At 39.4% G+C, this 21036-nt stretch overlaps 1 protein-coding gene across 3 annotated transcripts in view; it reads right to left on the reverse strand.

The window, feature by feature from the left end:
• Positions 1 to 21036, reverse strand: part of CADM2 (cell adhesion molecule 2) — a 356070-nt gene that overhangs the window by 62895 nt on the left and 272139 nt on the right. For all 3 annotated transcript variants that reach the window (XM_053386462.1, XM_053386460.1, XM_053386461.1), the window contains one exon: positions 13962 to 14052. In XM_053386462.1, coding sequence (XP_053242437.1) covers positions 13962 to 14052 — 91 coding nt within the window. The remainder of the gene's footprint in view (positions 1 to 13961; positions 14053 to 21036) is intronic.

Genomic DNA, 21036 nt, shown 5'->3' on the forward strand with positions numbered 1-21036 from the left:
GACATTTGCATGTGTTGGGGGTGGGGAGGGAGAGATATTTATCGTCCTTCAAATCTGCTGAGCCTTTCCCATTCTTTGTTTTCCCTGTTTTAAGAAGAAACAATTTATCACAGTTTTCTTACTACAGCTGTTTATGAATAAAGAAGGAAACAAAGGCCTTGATCCAGAAATGGGATTTATGAGCTTCTGTATTCACAACAGGACTGCTGTCTTTCATCTGACCTATGCCTACCCCCTACTTTTCTTGACTACATTGCAAATGACTTTTGAAATGTGAGAATAATTAAATGACACCCCTGTGCTATTTTGAATGAGGGGTGGCTACAGTTCAGATAAGGCAACAAGCCATGACACGGTGGCAAACAACCTCTTATCACCAGCTGCACCCCAAAACACTCTACATGCTTTAAATTGAATTATTTCCTCACTCTTACTTCTTCATGTTTAAAGCCCATATTTTTAAAGCCTGTATTTTCCTTACATAGGAATGATTCATTTATCAATATTCATTAACAAAAAGCTTCACTAATCCTCAAAGATAAATGCTAAAAACCTAAGAATAGCAGAAAAACAGCACACCAGTTGAGTCAGGAACGAGATCAAGCTGGGCTGAGTGTCAGATCAAAAGGATAAATCAGTAACATGCTGAGTTCAGGCAAGGTGGTCAACTGCTAGGAGATCTGGAAATTAGCCAGCAGTCAAGGAACCAGAGGAGCAGTACAGCCAGGAACAGTGTCCAAAGTTTAAAAAGCAAAATGAAAGCCAGAACAGAGCAAGATGAGAGAAAAACAAGTAGCCAGAAGCTTGCGAAGCAGCAACATTCAAGGAAGATACTTTGCTACTTTGCATCTCTGTTGTTGATTACTAGGTGTCTGCTTACTCAAGGCCAAAAAAGATTTGCATCCCCCAAAAGAGGAAAGAATACACTGATTTGCATACTTTATATGTACAGATGAACATTTAAATAAGGATAATTTAAATATGACTACAAAGCTAAAGACAAAGGCTCTCATAACCAAAGAATTGAGGTAGGCCCACACATAAACAATTGCCACAGACTGGGTTTACAATACTTCCCCTCCCCCAGCCACCAGTGTTTGTTCACTTGAGTTCATTTCTTTCTCCCTACCTCCCATATAAACACATACACAACATTCATTCATCCCCTCTGTTTGTTTGTCTGTCTCTCTCTTCCTCCCCCCCCCCCCCCGGCTCACATTCTTGTCGCCTGAATGGTGGACAAGATGCTGGAAGATGGAAGAGGGAGGACTTGCTCCTGCAAGAAGTATTAATCATTTTTCTGCCTCCAAATTATTTTCTTCCTTTCCTTGATGATCTGGGAAACTGTTGGAAGTTCCTTGCATTGCTTGTTACATTTGTAGTTTAGAAAGGAAAAGGTAAGATAGAGGAAGAAAACACTCTAGCATCCAGAATGGATTCTGGACAGAACCTTAAAATGATGGACCATCTGGAACAAAAGAGGACTCCTAGCCAACTTATGGAGTGGTGCTGCCCCTTTCTGTGAATGCAAAAACACACTAGCTAAAAGTGGATGGGGGGTAGCAGAAAAGCTAACACATGGGGAAAAGGCATGGGGGCTCAATCTTCTTCTGGGACCCGGATGCGACAGTCAAGAAATAACCAGCAATCTATAATCTGCAGTACTTCTAAGAGGTTTTGCTATGCATCGCCTAAAGAAAATTGTTTACCTCATACAAAACATAAAGGGAACAGATAAGCTTACAGGAAGTTTCTTTTTTTTGTGGGGCAGGGGGAGACAGAGACTTTACATATCAAGAGAACGCCAAAAATGTCTAGTCAAATAACTGTTTGAATCACCCTCACTTAGTTGATCTTGACTGCTAGTAGAAGATAGAAATCTGAATTATTCTGCCTCCCCACATTTCACCATTTTTTTAAAAAAACAACCTGAAAACTTTGATATTCCTACCATCTTATATATATTATGTTGCAATACAATCACTATATGTTGAAGCAATGTTACCTGTTAAACAGCTATCGGAGTCATGAAGCCTCTGCAATAAACAAATATTCTGTTTGTACCTCCAATAAATTATTTGATGCTGTAGACTGAGAACTAGAAGTGCAATAAAACCAGCTCAGAACCCTTCAGCCACAACTTTATTTTTGTAGATCTCTGTTCCAAAACCTTCCATTTTGCTTATTTCTTACTTTTTCTTCTTCTTTTTGCAGCTACCTCTACTCAGATATCATTCTGAGTATACATTTACATATTTCTTTAAGAGTCTTGCACCCTTTCCAGAACTGAAAGGCTGTAATTATTTTTCATCATTGGAATTAAATTGTGGGAGATTTCAGAAACAAAGAATAATGATAAAGTTATTAGGAGCTAAAAGCAATTGGTTTAATGGCTTTTAGCTCTTAATAAGCTTGTTACATTTAACACATTTTCATGCTAATAGTTGCTGTTCAGTTACCACAGCTGTTTCCTACGTGTTGTCATGATTTTTCTTGCCTACTCATGTCATGAGATTCTGTCTTCTTCTTTGCCCATTCCCAAAGAAAGCTTTGCTGAGAACCGAGTAGCTGCGAAGAGTAGCATCTGGCATTACTAACAGAAACAGGAGGTATTTCAATAAGCAGGGCTGCTAGTAAATGACAATTAACAGGCATCTCGACTCATATATAATTTCAGGATTTTATTTTGCTCTGTTTAACAAAAAAAAACCCAATATTCCACAATGTAAAGCCACTAGAGGCAACAGATCCCAAGCCATGTAAAGAGGCAACAGAAAAGAATTTAATCCCACTTGAGAAGGGGGGGCGGGGAACCAATTAACGTTTTAACAGTGCAATCCTAACTATATCTATTCAGATGTCAGTTCTAATGAATTCAGTGAGTGAGTTGGGACTGAAGTCTCACTCTGTTGTTCCATGGAACTCGATGAGACTACAACACTGGAAACAGAAACTGAATAGTTGTATATGTTATAAAGCTCCCCAGAATGGAATTGGTTTTATAAAGAACTGCAGTTAACTTTAATTGTTTATTATGTTTTCAACTTTAGACTACAATCACTAATGTGTTCCTTATCCCAATACTCTTACATGGTAAAGATTAAACTTGAATGTGTGAACTCTCTTATGCATAGTTTTTGAGGATAAAATTTTTATTTGAAGGCCTGATTTAAAAAGGGCAAAATATTATCTTCTCCTAGGAAGATATAGTATAGAAAATGGAGGGCCTCATTCAATTGCTTTACTGTTGTTATTAAGTATTACTGTCGCTCAAATTACTAAACACACACAAAGTAATAATACATTCATTCAAATAAAAAACTAGAAAAAACAAAAATAATTCCTGAAACTCATTCCAGCTGTACAACAGCAGTACTGTACTTAATAAAGAAAAGTATAGATCTTTAACCTGACTCCAAGTTATATGTTACTGCAGACAAATTTCACTTGTGCATTCTACACATGCCCCACTAAATTCAGTAGGGCTTGCTGCTAGATAAGGGTGTAGAGTGGTACCTCGGGTTAAGAACTTAATTTGTTCTGGAGGTTCGTTCTTAACCTGAAACTGTTCTTAACCTGAGGTACCACTTTAGCTAATGGGGCCTCCTGCTCCTGCCACGCCACCACCATGCGATTTCTGTTCTCATCCTGAAGCAAAGTTCTTAACCTGAGATAATATTTCTGGGTTAGCGGAGTCTGTAACTTGAAGCGTCTGTAACCTGAAGCATCTGTAACCAGAGGTACCACTGTATATGATTGTAGCCTTGAGAATGGAACCTGGTCAGTAATGTAGAAAGAAGTATTTGGAGGGGACCAACTTTAACAGCAAAAGTGTCATGTGGATCCCTTACTCTCTTTTCCTGTGTTTTTTACGCAGCCACAATCACTTCCAGTTATTCGAGTATAAAGACTTCGGCTCTGAATCTTCAGCTTCTGAGTATAGCTGCCTTGACCCATGGAACTGCCATGTGTTTGGACAGTATTTTAATCGATCCTTGGCTCAGACTGTCTGGCATAACTTTTGGCTTTCTTTTTAACTGTTGCTAATTTGGTTCATGGGTCAAAGGTTCTGTATGGCTGTCCTAGAAAATGATCTAATTTAGCATGTTTATTGTATTTGTAATTAGTAAACACAGCTAAAAAGCTAAATGTTGCCTAATATTGTATTTAGAATTGACATAATCAGTTCATTGTAACTAATAAACTTCTGAATCATAAACTTTTCAACAGAAAAATAAAATGCTGAAAATTTTTTGGGGGCCCACATCATTGTCTACAACAGCTAGGATTTATTTTTAAAAAAATGTAATCTGGGGATTGTGACTCATTGGGGGAAGCAACTGTTCCTCTTGCTTCTCCCCTATGAACACCTATCACTGTCACCTTGGGCCAACTGCTGTCAGTCAAAAGTACTGCAACTTCATGTATACCACCCTGAGTTCCTTGGAGCAGTGGTTCTCAACCTGTGGGTCCCCAGATGTTGTTGGACTACAACTCCCATCATCCCTGGCCTTGCTAGCTAGGGGTGATGGGAGTGATGGGAGTTGTAGTTCAACAACATCTGGGGACCCACAGGTTGAGAAAGGCTGCCTTGGAGAAAGGGCATGACATAGAAACAAAAGATACATAAAAGTGGCACAATCTCTAACAATCAGCTGAGTAATACCTCCTTACTGCATGAATAGCTGTGGCTTGTTCGATGCCAATGATAGCATTTTGAAGGGAGGATATGATAATACCAAATGCAAGCCATGGGAAAAGGATATTACAAATGTGCTCATTTTGTTTCCCTCTTCTGAAAGGTTGAATGCTTAAAAGATCTTTGATTATATTTTAATGGTTTCTAAGTTCTAGGGTTAAGTGGTGCACAGATGACATTGCCTTATAGTCTTTGTTAGTTCTAAGATACAGACTTTTAAAACCATATTTTTGTCTTCCATAATTCCAAGGGAAAGAAAAAAAAATGCATTTCAATGATGTATCACATGTTAGTACTTAAGAGGCTGCATTTAGATTTTTCTTCCTTCACACTGTATTTTTTTCTGCACCATTTTTGGAGCAAACATTGCAGGAAAAGCAGTTGAGTCTTAAGAAAGCTCTTTACTGAACAGAGCCCATTAAGCCATCTGATCACTTTACAGACAACTCGAAGAGAAGTTCTTAGGTACTATAGTGAGAGTTTTACTGTGAAGTGTAATTTATAAATGGGCTCTAATGCTTCTCCCTGTTTCTTTCCATGACACTTTTTATGACACCAATTTTGCTGCTTTGTAGGGAAAAAGGGGATTCCCAAACGGAAAGTGAAAATCTAGTTGCATGACAGCAAATCTATTAACTGCAACTTGAAGTTGAATATATTATTATAGTATGTATTTACACCTTAGCAGAAATGATGCATTTTTATAAGTATAACTCTCTGTATAATGCTACATTACCAATTCCAAGCCTTAAATGTATTGTAATATTTGTGAATAGGGATACTAAACTAACATTTATACTGTCCTTCAAAATAATTGGCTTTTTGTTACAAGGCACCTGTCTGAGAAGGTTTTCCAGGAATATTCCCTCAATGGAGTCATATTCATTCTCAGGTGTGACTTCTGTAGGACTTCAGAATGTGTAATTGAACATACATCATATTGCTGATGCACAATTAGTAAAGTCAGCATTGACTACAATAGGACAAGTAGTCTCTTCAAAGCTATCTAGATTCAAAGGAAATTTCACACAGTAGGCAGCTGGAGAGATTTAAAAAATTATGGTAGCAGTCAACAAAAAATCAAACGTTAAAACTATCTAAAATGAAAATGGAGTGCAATAATATATAGAAAACTTGTCATATTTTATTTTGTCAAATCTCTGGGCATATATCCCAGTCTACTTCAGTTATTTGCATACTGCAGTACTTAAATTGATCCATGTCAGCTTTGATAGAAATCTTAGCTCAAATAGCAATTATAGTCTTTGTTTTGCATGTAATTAGGACAGCTATGGAAAATGAGTAAAAAAAAAAAGCAGCTCTTTACATTATTCCTATTTACTCAGCTATGTTTCAGAAAGACATATAGAAAAATAAACTGAAAGTTCCATTTGTTAACACTTTGTTGATAGTCCAAGTAATTGAGCTAGAGTCTTTTAACACAAATGATTCTTTGTAGCTTTTTAGTCTGTTTGTTCCAACCGATGTACAGTTTGTATGCATTATATGAATCTGATGTCATCAATACAAACAAATTTTAGCCACAAGTTTTACCTCAAACCTTTGCCTGATGGTCTTGGGTATAGATGCTTAGCAAGTAATTTTCTTTTAATGTTTACTGGAATCTGTCAATCATCTGTCAATTATATCAAGAAATATGCTTCTTCTGTTTATATGATGTCTACTAATATTTCCTATAGTTAGATGAATATGGTAAATGTTTACCCTGATAAATAGTGTAATGGGAGCATGTGACCTACATATTAGCCTTTGATTCACATATTCATTCAAACCTCATGGAGAAACTAAAGTTTCACTCTGTTCCCAACTTTTGGAACCTCTGCCTCTGAGCACAATCCTGTGTTGTGTTTACTCCAAATCAAGTTGTATTGTGTCCAGTAGGCATACTTCCAGGTAAGTGTGCTTAGGGCTGTAGCCTTAAGAGTCCTGCATTCTTCTCTGAAATATAATCCAAATTCTTGAAGAGAGGGAGCTTACATATTCTTTAAACCCCAATTCTGACTCTATGTTTTGAAAATGAGTATCAAAAGGCTTTATCTGAATTACTTTTCCAGATATTACTACCCATCCTTTCCAAGCAGAAGTTAGCAGTGACTTCCTGGAGTCAGGATAGTCATTAAGCTCTTTAGATATCTGATTTTAAGTTTATGTGCCTCATTCATATTTCACACTGCTAGAGCAAGGAAACCAAGTGCATTGCCTTGGCAAAGAGTACTAAGGCTCACAGCATCCAATTAATTTCTTTCTCCACAAAGAAACTGGAGTAGCTTACCTGTAACTGGTCTGGGAGATGGTCCACAGTGTCACACATATGGATGACTAGGAAGTGCTTCCTGCAAGGAGGGAGGGCAGGAGCACATGCTAAGTTGCCAGCCATGCAACCCAGGAAATACTTATCAGTCATCATAGGTTCTCACCTGACTCAACCTAATGTATCATAGAAACCATCCTAGTTAATCTCTAAAATCCTAACATTATACTAGGGGGAACACTTTCTGAATGTCTGTGTAATCATGACACAGTTACACTGAGACAAATTTATGCCTTGCTTGCAACTGTATTTGTTCTACAAGTTTTCATTTTATGTTACAGAGTTGGTCACAGAACTACCTTGAGAAGGCACGTCAGTGACTAGAACACACAAAACAGGGAGCAGCTGATAGCCAAAGACAATAGGCCTTTTTGCTAGTAGTCATGTATTATGAAGAAAAGAGAAGGTCAAATGTTAACTACTCTCTCTTTATGCAGGCTGATTTAGTTATTTGATCCTTAAAAATCAGCTCAGTAAAGGGAACTTCTTAAGAGTTGTATCCAATGTTAGTCATATGCATCATAGACCCACTGAAGTTAATGGACATGATTAACACAGGGCCATAAATTTGACTAGGTCTACTCTGTGTAGAACTTTACTGGATTCAAACATACACATTGCGGTTAGTTGTTAAGGGAACATAATTTTATTCTACTTCTATATTTTGGTTTAATTTTAAAAGTGTATAAACCACTCCATGTCAAAAATGAATTTCTGGGTAGTATCCAGATAAATTTAAAATTACAAAACAAACCAACAATATGTTTAACCAGCAAAAAATACAGTAATCTAAAATACCCTGACAAAACAAAAGGTTTTAACTTAGTGCTAAAAATAAGCAGTGCCAGGCATGCCTCCCTCAAGTGCTTATTCTACAATAGGTGAACCAGCAAAGTGAAGGCTGTCTCCTCTGTACATACATAGTTTGCTTTTCCTAAAGATGGACCATAGAGAAATTGACTCTTCCGATTACCATAGCAGAATTTATACAGGAGAAATATAGGCAAATAGTATAAAAATCAGAGGAGGCCTCCCTTGCTTTGAAATGAAGAAATTAGGATTTACACAATGGCAAGGCCTTCACACATAAAGTATATATTTGTACTTAAGCACAAAATTTAGCATGAAAAATGGTCCAAGTTCTTCAGATGCTTTGGTTTTAATGATGCTCTATAAACATAGAAGGAATGTGTTGTGAAAAGGGTTATTGACTTTTTGAAGTCAATTGCCTGAAGTGTCTATTCAAATAGATAGACATGTGTGAACATTGTTCTCTAGTTCCAGTTTCTTCAAAATATGGGATTTTGCAAGATTACATTATTCATACACCCAAGCCATATGGACATTCCATTTGAAGACAGTAGCTGATAAGCTACTTTTTTCATGCTGAAATCCTTCAAGTCCACAACTCTACTTGTCTCAAGATATTTAAAAGTAAGCTAAGATATTGTGAATGTGTCCATCTCAAAATAGATAAATTTCACCTTATATTTTGTTTGCATATTCCATAGAAGTTAACAAGAGCAAATATTATCTTTCCTTAAAGTAGCATATCTTCTATATTAACAGAATCAGTGACAGAAAGATTTCCATACCTTGTATGCTGAGCGCATTTTTTATATAAACGATATGTTGTGTGAAAATAGCACATCCCTCTGAGATAGTCTTAAACACAACATGAGGTGGGAGCCTTGCTAAAAAAGCAGAATTTCCACACTTGGAGGATTATTCAGCTTCCAGTATTTTTTTAGTATGCTGAATACTTTAGAATGCACTATTCAGTGTGGATTGCAAAGTGTGGTACTGATCCAAAAAGTCCAGAAAGTTTTTGTAATGCATCCTTTTGTTTGCATTGACATGTCTTTTGGATGAGGCACCATAAGGAAAAGCAACCACTACAGTGTCATGGCTGTTGTGCTCAAATAATGCTACACGTGATATTTTTGTTTTACCTGTCATATTTTTTTCCAATTACTTTTATTGATACAACAACATCATTCACTATGTATTTTAGAGAGTGGTTTATCAGTCTGTTTGTCCATTTTTTTCCTATAAGTTCAGATGCCTCTTGAGATATCGTTGCCAAACTCAGCCACCATTTTGAATCAAAGTGTAGGACTGAATTGTCACCTTTTTTTTTTTTGGCATAGGTTTGGCTGCCTCTCAAGATATTATTGCTAAGCTCAGTGCAAGCACTCCCAAGGTGGGGGTGGCGGATGCTGTTACACCAGGTAACCTTTTGAATCAAGATGGTAGACCAAAATGTCAATTTCACATGACTTCACCTATTTTTTGGCATGCATTTGATGGCAAACTTGGCATGAGGGTTTCTGAGGTGAGGATGGCAGTCTTCACTGATGTTTGGATGTGACTTTGGCATGACTTCACCTGATTTTTGGTGTGACGGGTCCAAACACAAATTGCACTATCCATTTAAAATCAAAATATATCTTTGGTTTCTAAAAATTCCTGGACAGGATTGGACACTCCCTGCTAGTATAATATATATAGCATAATTTGTTAAGAAATGTGTGCTGCCTCTGGGAAGGTTAATAAATATTGTGGTACATATATATTTGGCCCTGTAGCTACTATTCTTGTAAGATCTCATATTCTGTTCATCAAGCTGATTATATTTCTACATATGTGCTGAATCTGTTTCTGAGCATTAGCTAGGAAAGATAGAGGGTTCTTTAAAAGTCACAAAGGGATTAGATTGAAACACATATTCCAAATCATTTAAATCAAGCAGAATCCAAGAAGACAAGACTTTCTGAGTTACTTTGTATTACTTGACACAAATAATAAAACTTGAGCTTTAAAAAGACAAAGAAGAGAAAAGCCACCTATCTGATGTCAAGTAACCATTAGTCAGCCCAAGTACTGCTTCTGAATAAGACACATAGACAAAGGAAAATCTTAACTCTTGTCTGACACCTGTCAAATATAAGGTCTGTCTGGCTACGAGTTCTGTGCACAGTGGCAGGAAAATTATTTTTTAAAAGTGTGGCATCTGCTACAGAGGAAGAGGACTGAAAGAAGGAAGCAACAGACTTTTCCTCTTCCTGGCAGGGTATTTTTACAGGCTCCTTTACCACTTCTACACCATGTGCATCATTATTTTCCATTGAAATGTTACAGGTGTTAATTGATAAGGACTATGCATAGCGCATTTCGAGATCAAAATGTATTGCTTCAAACAGCCTGCTCTTGCATACTTTCAGTTACAGAACTACCATTTGCTTATCTGCCAAGCATCATTGCTTAGAAGCAGTGAAAAGAGGAAAAATATTTCACACTTAAAAGGGTGCAGAAATTCTAATATGCACAATATCATGACAAGCATCATAACCATAAAAACATCATATCCACGTTTAATCAGCACATCAATTTATCCTAAGTCAGACATGCCCTGACCACAAACTTTGTAGGTCCTGACAGGGAAATTGGCATAAAAATGGAGCCAGTGTGGGTTGCGCTTTCAAAATGACCCAAGGTGTGATGAGCATAATTTTATTCCAGGTAGCATTCTCTCAGCCTCCTAATTTTGTGCTAAATTCCCGAAGAATGAAAAAAGTCTATATATTCAAAAAGGGGATTGTAAAGCCCACTGATTGTTCCAGCCTGCATATGTTTTTGCATTGCAGGATGTTGGCTCTCAGGGTCCCTTCCCGCTCTACACGTCTCTGATTCTATGATGCTGCCTTCACATTCCACCAGTTCACAGAAGCATCCAGGAGTATATGTTTCCACCAAGCTTATGTGGTGCTACTATTTGTGTGAAAAGATGCCTTGCATGGGAACTGTATGCAGTGCCACATTTTCAATGTAAGTTGTGAAAATGTAGCTACAATTTTTTTGACTACACATAGATTGCACACAGGCTCTGCACAATAAGGCTTCCCTCCCCATCCTCTCCATTGCAACACTTGAAAAATATTTCGGGGGAGTTGGGATCCTTGGCAAAGGCCTGGAATATGCCACAGAGGGGATGAAGTGGGAGGAAACACTGTGTGGGGATGCGGAGACAGGAAGCATGAGAGACAGACAGAGAGACAAAGAGGTGGAAAGAGAGAGCTGTGTCTGCTGAATTTCAGATTCAATATCATTAATTTCACATTAGTTTCACATTGTGGTCCAGTTCACATTGTCAATTTTGCCATCATGCCGTGGTCCTGTATTTGTGTGAAGCAGATTCATGGTGACAGATTTGGGAGCAACTTACACAAGAATAGTTCCCAGAATGTGCAGCTGCTCAAATTAACATGATAGGACACACCACACACTAACTGGTTGGAGATTGGGTATGCATTAACACTGGCGCTAGAAGTGGGATTCTGCTTCCTAAAAGGAGGACTGTGTGTCAAGGAGTGCCTGAGGTAAAATAGAAGGAAGAATGGAAAGATTCCTGGAGCAGATGAAGTTGATGTTCTAGCAGCAAACCTAAAAGCTGCTACCAGCAGCAACACCAGTGGCTCTCTTAAGAACTGTGAAATTCACTGTGATGGCCTCCCACATGCAGCTGAAAAAGAGTTTGGAGTCTCTAAGGCCCCATCTGCACTATACATTTAAAGAAATATCATGCCACTTTAAGTAAGCATGGCTTCACTCAAAGAATCCTGGGCACTAGAGTTTGTTAAGGGTACTGAAAGTTGTTAGGAAACCGCTAGTCCCCTCACAGAGCTACAATTCCCAGACTGCCTTGGGAAGAGGGGCTGATTGTTAAACCACTCTGGGAATTGTAGCTCTTTAAGGGGAATATGAGTCTCCTAACAACTGCCAGCACCCTTAACAAATTACAGTTCCAAAAATTCTATGACTGCTTAAAGTGGATTGATACTGCTTTAAATGTACAGTGGTACCTCGGGTTAAAATCTTCAGGTTACAGACGCTTCAGGTTACAGACTCCGCTAACCCAGAAATAGTACCTTGGGTTAAGAACTTTGCTTCAGGATGAGAACAGAAATCATGTGGTGGCATGGTGGCAGAGCGGGGCCCCATTAGCTAAAGTGGTGCTTTAGGTTAAGAACAGTTTCAGGTTAAGAACGGACCTCCAAAACAAATTAAGTTCTTAACCCGAGGTACCACTGTACAGTGCAAATGAGGCTAGTGCAAGTGAGTAGATGAGAGCCTTATCTCAACAGCCACTACCCAGTAGCCCAGCTACAAAGCACCCAGACCAGAGTGGCCAAGAAGATACAGGGAGAAGATGGACAGCTGAAGTTCTTGGACCATGAAGAACTGTAGTGAGTAACAGAAAATTAAGACACTTTGTCCAGAAGCCAGCCTGAGTGGAGAGGAGACCAGAAACCCAGGAAAGAAGCCTCAAGCTAGGAAAAACAATGGGTTGGAAGGAGGAAGGAAGGCAGTGTCAGATAAGAGAGAGCTATAGGCTTGAAGAAATGAGATACTGCTGATTTGCACACTGCTTATGCACTAGCTATGGGGGAAAAAGAGCAGCAGGAGTAGAAGAAGCTGGACACACATGTGTCAGGAACAGCCAGCTAGCACTTGAAGAATTGGTGTCCCTTCTAACAGACAAATGACAGGCTAAACTCCAGTAGACTAGAGACAAAGCAACAGCAGAGACAGAGATTACATAGAAAAACAGCTAAATTCCCCTAATATCATTTGTGTTCTAGAAGGGCTTCCTCTCCTAAAAAGAGTGAAGGTTTTTTTGTTGGCATCTGCCTGTCTCGAGAGTCAATGGAGTGCAACCCTGGGGATGAAGTCAAACTGCTGGAGAATCACAGTGCCTGCTATGGCTCCAGAGACCAAGAGCTCATAACCATGTTGTTTTTGCTGCATTAGCAGCCCGGAAGAGACTTCTCTGGGGTGCTAGCTTGATCAGTGTGTATGGAGGTCCTAGGCTGCCCAGACAACAAGACCCCACACTCGGCCTCGCTGAAGTGGTCCAAAGAAAAGCAGAGCAGTATGTTTGGTACCAGCCTGACTGCAGGAATTGCCAGAAGGAGGCATACAAGACTCCATCCAACCATCGTAGAGACTCCACTCTGGATTTGTGAGGAGTTTACTCCGTAGCCTTTTCTTTTCTCGAAGATATCCTGAAAGGCAGCGGTTATGGTTTATTCCTTTGGGTTTACTCCTGAAGACTTTCTTATGAATATGAGTCTCCCAAGTCCCTTTCACAAATGGGAAAAAAGTTTTTCCATTTGTGAAATGGATTTAGCCTGTAATTTGTATTTTATTGTGATCTGCCCTGGGGACCATTCAGCTGCAGGGCAGTGTATAAATACACTAAATAAAAATAAATATGGAGGTTATGCCTGGGAAGCATGTAATGCAATAGTGGGGTTATTTTTATTTTCTCCTCAAGTGGCAGATGCTGTCTAGTAGTAGTAGTAATAAGAATAATAAGAGTTTGGGAGTGGGTTTAAGGTTTGTGAAGAAAAAAGTAATTTCAGCTGAAACTCAAACATATACAGCTTCACTCTCTTAATGCTATTTTTAAAAGTGAGATAGTTGAAAAGACAATTTGCATATATCATTAAATTTCCAATTACCATGTAAATGACAACCAAAGCAGGCAAAGAGTTCAACACTTTGCTTGGATAAAAAAATGTGTTGATTTTAGAAGTTTTTTCATCAGATGTGAGGCTTTGAGAGTATGTACCTATCATCAGTCTGACGATGTGAACAGCAAATAAGCCTGCAATCCTTTCAGGTTGAAATAGCTTACTTTAAAAAAATGCACAGCAGGAATCCTTTCCCAAAACTAAAATAAATGACAAAGTAAAAGACCAGTCTTCCATAGGCACTTAATGAAGACATGCTTCAAGGGGTTTTCAGTACCAGAGATCACTTTACACCCCAGGACAAGAGAAAAACAGTAGAGTTTTGCAGTCAGAGGCTGCAATCAAAGGAGAATAAAGAATATAACAAAAATATATTGCTTGTTAAATCACTTACAGTGGTTTTCCTTTGGATTCACAAATCAAAGTTATAGATTGTCCTTCTTCTGGCCATAACGTGGAAGGGATTATTTTAACTGACGGAAGATCTGGAAAAAGATAATATTTGATGAATTACATTAAAACTGGACACCCATTGTATTATGCAAAGCATTTAAACAGTGTGAGATTTTACTTATATATCCATGGACTTTAAGATTCTAAATTGTCCTTTGCCAACTGTGAGACCAGGTGGTAGTATGAGATTGTGCTGTGGCTTGCTGGTGAACTATAGCTTCTGCCACTGAGCACCACCGAATATGAATGGGGGCCTAATGCCCTTACAAGAGGGTGCTGCACTGTAACAAAAAAGCTGCTGGGACAGTTTCTGGAACAAGCAGCCATGTTTGGTAGAGGTGATGCCATCAGTGGCTAGTGTCAGGAGTTGCTATTCACACTGTAGCCATGTACCTTTACTCAGCTGAATTAGCAGCCTTGCTACCTTCACTGTCACACAGAAACACTCTCCAGAAAGGGTGCTGGACCTCTTCCCTGCCCCAATTCTGTAGCCCTGAGTGCTGCATGCCGTAGTCTACCAATGAATCACTGAACAAGCAACAGCTGAGTTCTAGAGGAAAATAAAGACACCCCTACATCATTGCGGGCATTCCTTGGAGAGCATGGTTATAAACAGATTTGCAATTGAAATAGAAAATAGAAAAATGAATTTACTGAAAATGAATAACAAGCACTTCACACAATCTTTGCTTTGTAGATGGATGTGAATATTATTACAAAAAAAGGACTGCATTAAAAGTATATTCAAATGAACATATTTACTGGCATAGTAATCTGAATTCATAATAGAAAGTCTTCCATGAGCTCTTATAAATTTCTTTTTTAAAAAACCTTGCATTGCTGAGGATATACTTTCAGGAATGCAACAGTATTTCCCTCCTTTGTGAATATCCCTTGTAGTCTGATTTTTTTAAAAAAACCTCAAACCATTTTTATGGGGACATCAGATAAGATTACCACACTGTTGTCCATGCTAAACTTTAAAATATTATTTCTGTTTTATGCAATCAGCTTTCAACAGAAATGTCAGTCCTTGTCACTAGAGTGTGCAAAAAGAAAAGAATCACAGATGAAACTTGCAGATGAAATAACATTTGAATAAGGTCTGGCTAGGCCCACACTGGATCCAGCTGAAATATATCAAACAATGTAAATTGGCAATAATCCAAAACACAGTTGCCAAGGAACCTGGTTCATGCTTAAAATACTGGTATATCCCCCACTTTATCTGTTGTCTCCAGTGCTTTTTTTCTCCCATATAATCTGGCATTCACTTCTATCAGGAAAAGTAAAAGAGACAGCATGGTGTAATGGTTACCATGCAGGACTAAGGCTGCATTCAGACATGGGTTTTATTGTATTAGATTTATCGATTATAATGCTAGTGCTGGGATACGGCCCCCAACTTTGTCACATGAAATTACGGTGCAAAACTCCTACAATTTTCCAAGATATCAGGGTTACAAATGGTTGTTTTTTGTTTTTTTCTGGGAAAAATTAACATGAAATTGAGTGCTAAACTTCCACTAGTGGTTTTTATGCTGTGTGGAACATCACATCAACCACATAAATTAACAAAGAAGAAAATGTTGGAAAGATGGGGGAAGGTGTCATTTGAATGCAGCCTAAGAGTGGGGAAACCCAAGTTCAAATCCCTATTCAGCCACAGAGCCCACTGGATGACCTTGAAATAGTAGCTCTCTCAAAGCCTGACCTACCTTACAAGGTTATTTTGAAGATAAACTATGTGGTGAGAATTATGTATGCCACTTTGAGTTCATTGGAGGAAAGATGGAATATAAATGTAGTAAATAAAACAAAAACAAAACATTCCTTGAGGACAACTGCTGGCTCCTATTCTACTAGCACCGTCCACTCACTATGAGAAATATATATTGTTATAAGTTTTTTTGGGAGGGGAGACCTCCCTAAAACCCAAGAAATTAATGAATGACAGGATCTAGCTAATATTTGGAGTATTGAAGGGAAGATCCCAGACCAGTGGAAAAATACAAGCTAAGCTTCATTTCCAAGCTAGGGTCTCACCTGCTATAGAGGTGTTAAAGTAACAAAAGGTACTGATGGCCCATGTCAAGGAGGAATCCTTAGGCCTGGGCAGACAGCGGTTGCCAAGTCCGCTCCCCTTCCTGGGGTGGAGGTGTTGCAGGAGGGTATCTGGGACCTCCCAGTGACCCGGCCGTGGGCGGAGGGATGCCGCCCGCATCATATGGACTCCTGCCCACATCATGCCCCCTGGCTGGCCAATGAGGTTGGTGGGAGGGCTGGCTGCCTTGTGCCCGGACTCCACTTTAATCTGGTTCCAGCTTTTGGAGAGGAATTGTTGGCGTGATTGTCCCCACCCTGTGGCAATCAACATAGCCAACAAAATTGCTAATTGTGCGGTGGCATGGAAGGTGCAACTATTGAATGGTTGGGTGACACGGTTCCCCACCACTACTTTTGACCAGGAGGCCTTGTTTCGCAATGATGGTGTTCACCTTTCTGATATGGGAAATATTTGGCTGGTTAATATCGCTAAGGGCATTAGAGATTGGTTGCAGGTGTGAGGGTGTTGGCGGTGAGCCTTTGGGGCTCGAGCGGCGGTCAGGCATTGGGTAAGCCTTGTTTATGGGAGGGGAGGTTGTTGCCTCCGCTTGCCCCTCCACATTAAGGATATCCCGTTAAAGGGATCCGGGGGTATGGATCCTGTCTGAAACCTGGGCGTGGGCTAGGGCCATGCCACGACCCCATTGGGGAAGCTTGGGATGCTATTAATTGATGTATATCATAGGGTTCCCCCTATAGGTGGTTTACCCTTAGGAGACTCCCTGCAGACAGGCAGGAGTCAGGATATAGTTTCACCCAATGCCAAACCAAGCCGCTCACATCTGTAACGAATAAAGTTGTGGCCTATTTTATCCCATTAATCTAAACATTCGTGTCCGTGTGTTTATTAAGAATCCAGCGAGTTATAAAAACAGTTAGAACAGCTTTCAGTCAGCTCCAGGATTCTTTTGAAAGTACTGATTGGAGCGTGTTTGAACATCAAGATCTGTACACAGACGCTGTACTTTCTTATATTAAAGTGTGCACCGATAATGTAATAACGGAGAGGTGTATTAGAGTCTATGGGAACAGCAAACCCTGGATGACTGCTGAGGTAAGGTCACTCCTGAAAGCTTGGGATACTGCCTTCAAGGTAGGGAACATAGATATATACAGAGGGGCTAGAACAAAGCTCAGGAAAGGCATTAAGGTGGCAAAACAACAATATAAGCTTAAGGTGGAGAATTGGCTAGCCGATAACAACACGAAACAAGTGTGGTAGGGACTGCAGCATCTAACCAATCACAGGCCTCCTGATACGTTTCTGTCGTGCCAAAAGGTTTTCTTGACCTCTCAAGGCCTTCAAAATGTGTCCCTCAATAAATAATAATAGAAAAAAATGGTTATGCTCATGTTCCACTCACCAGTCACTCCCAGTTAGGCCCTGGAGGATTGATCAGGGGTCAATGTGGCTCTCAGCCTGAAGAAGGCTAGCCATCTCTGTTTTATTCTTATTCTTAGGTTGAAAGACTCTTAATTACTACACAGAACATGCACTTTCAAAATACCAAACAGTAAAGTGACCGCATTACTTATATGGATTTCAACTATCTAGCCTGGGTAGCATTTGCTTGCACATCTTTATTTTTTTTGCAAACAAATCTGGTGCCTGCAGTTCTTCTTCTCTTGGTATTTTGCATTTGATATTCATTTTTAATTAGAAGTACTTCTATTCTTTCACGGCTTGTTAACACTTTCATTTGGGAAGCTCAGCTTTCATTAGCCATGTGAATAATCACTATTCATTGCAGTAAAGTCCATTTCTTGCAATAACCTTGCTCTGACCTGATTACCCGTTAAACTACAAAAAACAGTGTCTAATTAGCCCATCAGTTCATGTTCAAATTCACATGACCTAGCTTCATTAGAAAAGGTCTGTAACATAAATGTCTACGGTCTCCCCTGACTACGTCTAAGGAAAACATTTCTTAGCCCTGATATGCCTGCTGGATCATACTAGGAAAAATTGTAGCACTGCAGCCATCCCTTCACTTCCCCATCAGATTCCACCTGGAAAAGTGTTTCCAATGCTTTGTTTAGTTATAACTGCCACCACTGTGGATAAATATTAGAAACATATATAATGATGGGTTCTGAAGAAAAGAAATGGTTTCCTTCCTTCTTTTCTTTTTGGTTTCCTGGAGTGAACAAGTTGTTTCTTTCATTCTTTTCTTGTGGGCTTCCTGGAGGCAACTGGCTTTCCTTTGATTAAAAACTACCTGATTTACATTGAGGATGTGTAACCGAGTGCTCACTTAAGAGACTCTCTAGCAGGTAATCCAAACCCTGAACACAATCACTTGGGGGTAGTTACCAGAAGTGTTGGGAGCTTGCCATATGACTGAGCCCCAACAGGAAAAAAGGCAGGGGTATAAGTAAATAAATATATAAGAAGGTGTGAAGATGATGATTATCTTGATTTAAAGAGGATAAAAGGTCAGCAAGTGATACAGGGTACACACATATTACAGAAATAGAAACCATATTGAAAGATATGGGGGGGACACAGAAAATAAATTCTACATTTCAGAAACGTGCTTGTTTTCCTTCATTCCACTCTTTTCTACAAAAAAATATCTCTTATTATTACACGGCATGAATACTTTTTAGAAAAGCTTTATTTAGTTCTTAGAAATAATATGAATTGCTGGATTCAATTAGGTACTTTCAAGAAAGCTAATATCCTTAATCCCTTTGTGTTCAGCTCTTTAAATGGTTGATTGAAAGTTCTGAGAATGCTTAAATATACACCTGCTGTCTCTCCTTCTGAGACCTTGAGTGTCAAAGCTTGATTCTACAGACTGTTTTTTCATACTTCGCTTTAATACTTGAAACAGTTGGAGATGATAGGTCTTTTTCTCTTTCTCCAAACTTCCCAAACTTGGGGAATATGTCTGCATTGAGTAAGCAAATCCAAGTTAAGCATTGCTAAGGAAACAGAGTAATGGGGTGGGGAGCAGTAGTCGTGTGTCACACTTCAGGGAGGCTTTTCAATGAGGCCTTTTCTTAGCTCTTTGACAAATAATAAAGCCAATCGACTCTGAGAATGTTCCTAGAAGGGACCATGTTGTACAACTCACAAGCTAAGGCTGTGTATATTTAAAGCAAATTTTAAGCATGCACTCACAGATCCTGGGAACTATAGTTTTAATAGGGTGCTGGGAATTGTAGCTCTCAGAGTGGTAGTTCCCAAGATTCTTGGGGGAAGAAAAGGTGCTTTAAATGTATGGTGTGCACACAGTCAGAATCCGTTTAAAGCACCTTTTCTTCCCTCCAAAATCCTGGGAACTTATACTCCTGGGTAAAAGCAAAACTAAACCAATTAAACCAATGACCTAACAATAGGTTGTCTTATCGCTAGTATGTGTGGAAGTGTGTAATGTTGCATTGCTCTTTTATATTTGACCTTTTGCTGTTCAGTTCTGTCTCCATTTTGGGAGTCAAGATGTTCAGGTGTCCACATGACCTGTAAACATGAGGCTTGGTGTAGACATATCATTTAACCCTGGTTTACATTTAAATATTCTGAATGTATTGGCAAACCATTGTGCAGTCTGATAAGAGAAGCATCCTACTTTGACTTGTCTTCCTTCTTTATAATGTTACGAGTTAGTGGGGGAACAGGGATCCCTCAGTTCCCTCGGTGCCAGATTTCCACTTCTAGATTCTTGGGTGCTAGGGTTTAATCAGAGCCATAGCTGTCAACTTTCAGATTTGAAAATAACGGATCAGCAGCCTCAAAAATAAGGGATCAGCAGCCTCACCTGTCCCAGGGACAATCTACAGGATATCTAACAATCCAGGATAGCAGCGGGAAACGGCGCTGGAATAAGGGAATTTCCCGCAAAAAAAGGTAAGGTGGACAGCTATGATCAGAGCTGACAGGCTGCAGCTTGTTTTAGTGCCAGACAGAGGGCAGAGGGAGATGATGGCCCTGACATTAAGCCATCTACAATACAAAAAACCGTACAGGTAACTGAGGAGGAAGTTGTCAGGGTAACGTGGGTGTGGTGTAACAAAGGAAAATCACCACATTTTAAAACTAAGGTTAGAATAGCAGGAGGAAAGGGAGGAGTTGCTTGGCAAGGGGTTTTCTGGGAAGGAGAAGCAGGAAAGAGGTAGAACTTGTGGGGGCTGAAGTTAAGAACCACCTGAAAGTGGGTCAGAGGTATGGAAATGTATTGGATTCTGATGCTGCACTGCTGTGGGGAACAAGAGGTACTGCTGTGAACTCTTTTCCTCCATCAAGACCCAGGTGTATAAAAGAAACCATATCTCTTAAAACACTGCAGTCTCTGCCATGCCTGAATTCTCAATGGGAAAAAATGGCCCTGAGTGAATGCCTAGAACCCCCTGTAATCTTGCTATGGCTTGGCAGAGATTGGGGGTGGCACACAAACTCTGTAATGATATGAAGAGAAGAAGACCTGCTAGATAAGAGCATGGAACCATTTAGTAGAGAGTCCCATTTCTAACAGCAGTCAGCCAGATGCTTCTGGGAAGGCAGCAAGCATGGCATGAAGACTCCCCCCCCCCACAAAAAAATACTCTGAGAGGATATCCCAATTTGTTTCTCAACAGCTGGTATTTCATTTCTTGTGGCAAAGAACTCCACATGCTAATCATACAGTGTATCAAGTAGTATGACCTTTCTGTTATCCCTAAGCTTATTGCCAGTTAATTTCCACTAGTCCCCATTTATTTTCAGAGACTGGGATTTTTTCTGGAATATCGCTGGAATATCACTCTCACACAATGAAGTAGAAAGGGAAATTTGTTTCTACGTTATCTCGGGTAGCACTATATCAGTGTCCCAACCTTTCAAAGAGGTTGAGCACTGCTGAGCTGGAATGGGCAACTTTACAACAACTCCTTAATAAGTTTACTCCATTCTGCTCAATGGTACTTAT

This window comes from Podarcis raffonei, chromosome 4 (genome assembly GCF_027172205.1).
Source record: "Podarcis raffonei isolate rPodRaf1 chromosome 4, rPodRaf1.pri, whole genome shotgun sequence".
Taxonomy (NCBI): Eukaryota; Metazoa; Chordata; class Lepidosauria; order Squamata; family Lacertidae; genus Podarcis; species Podarcis raffonei.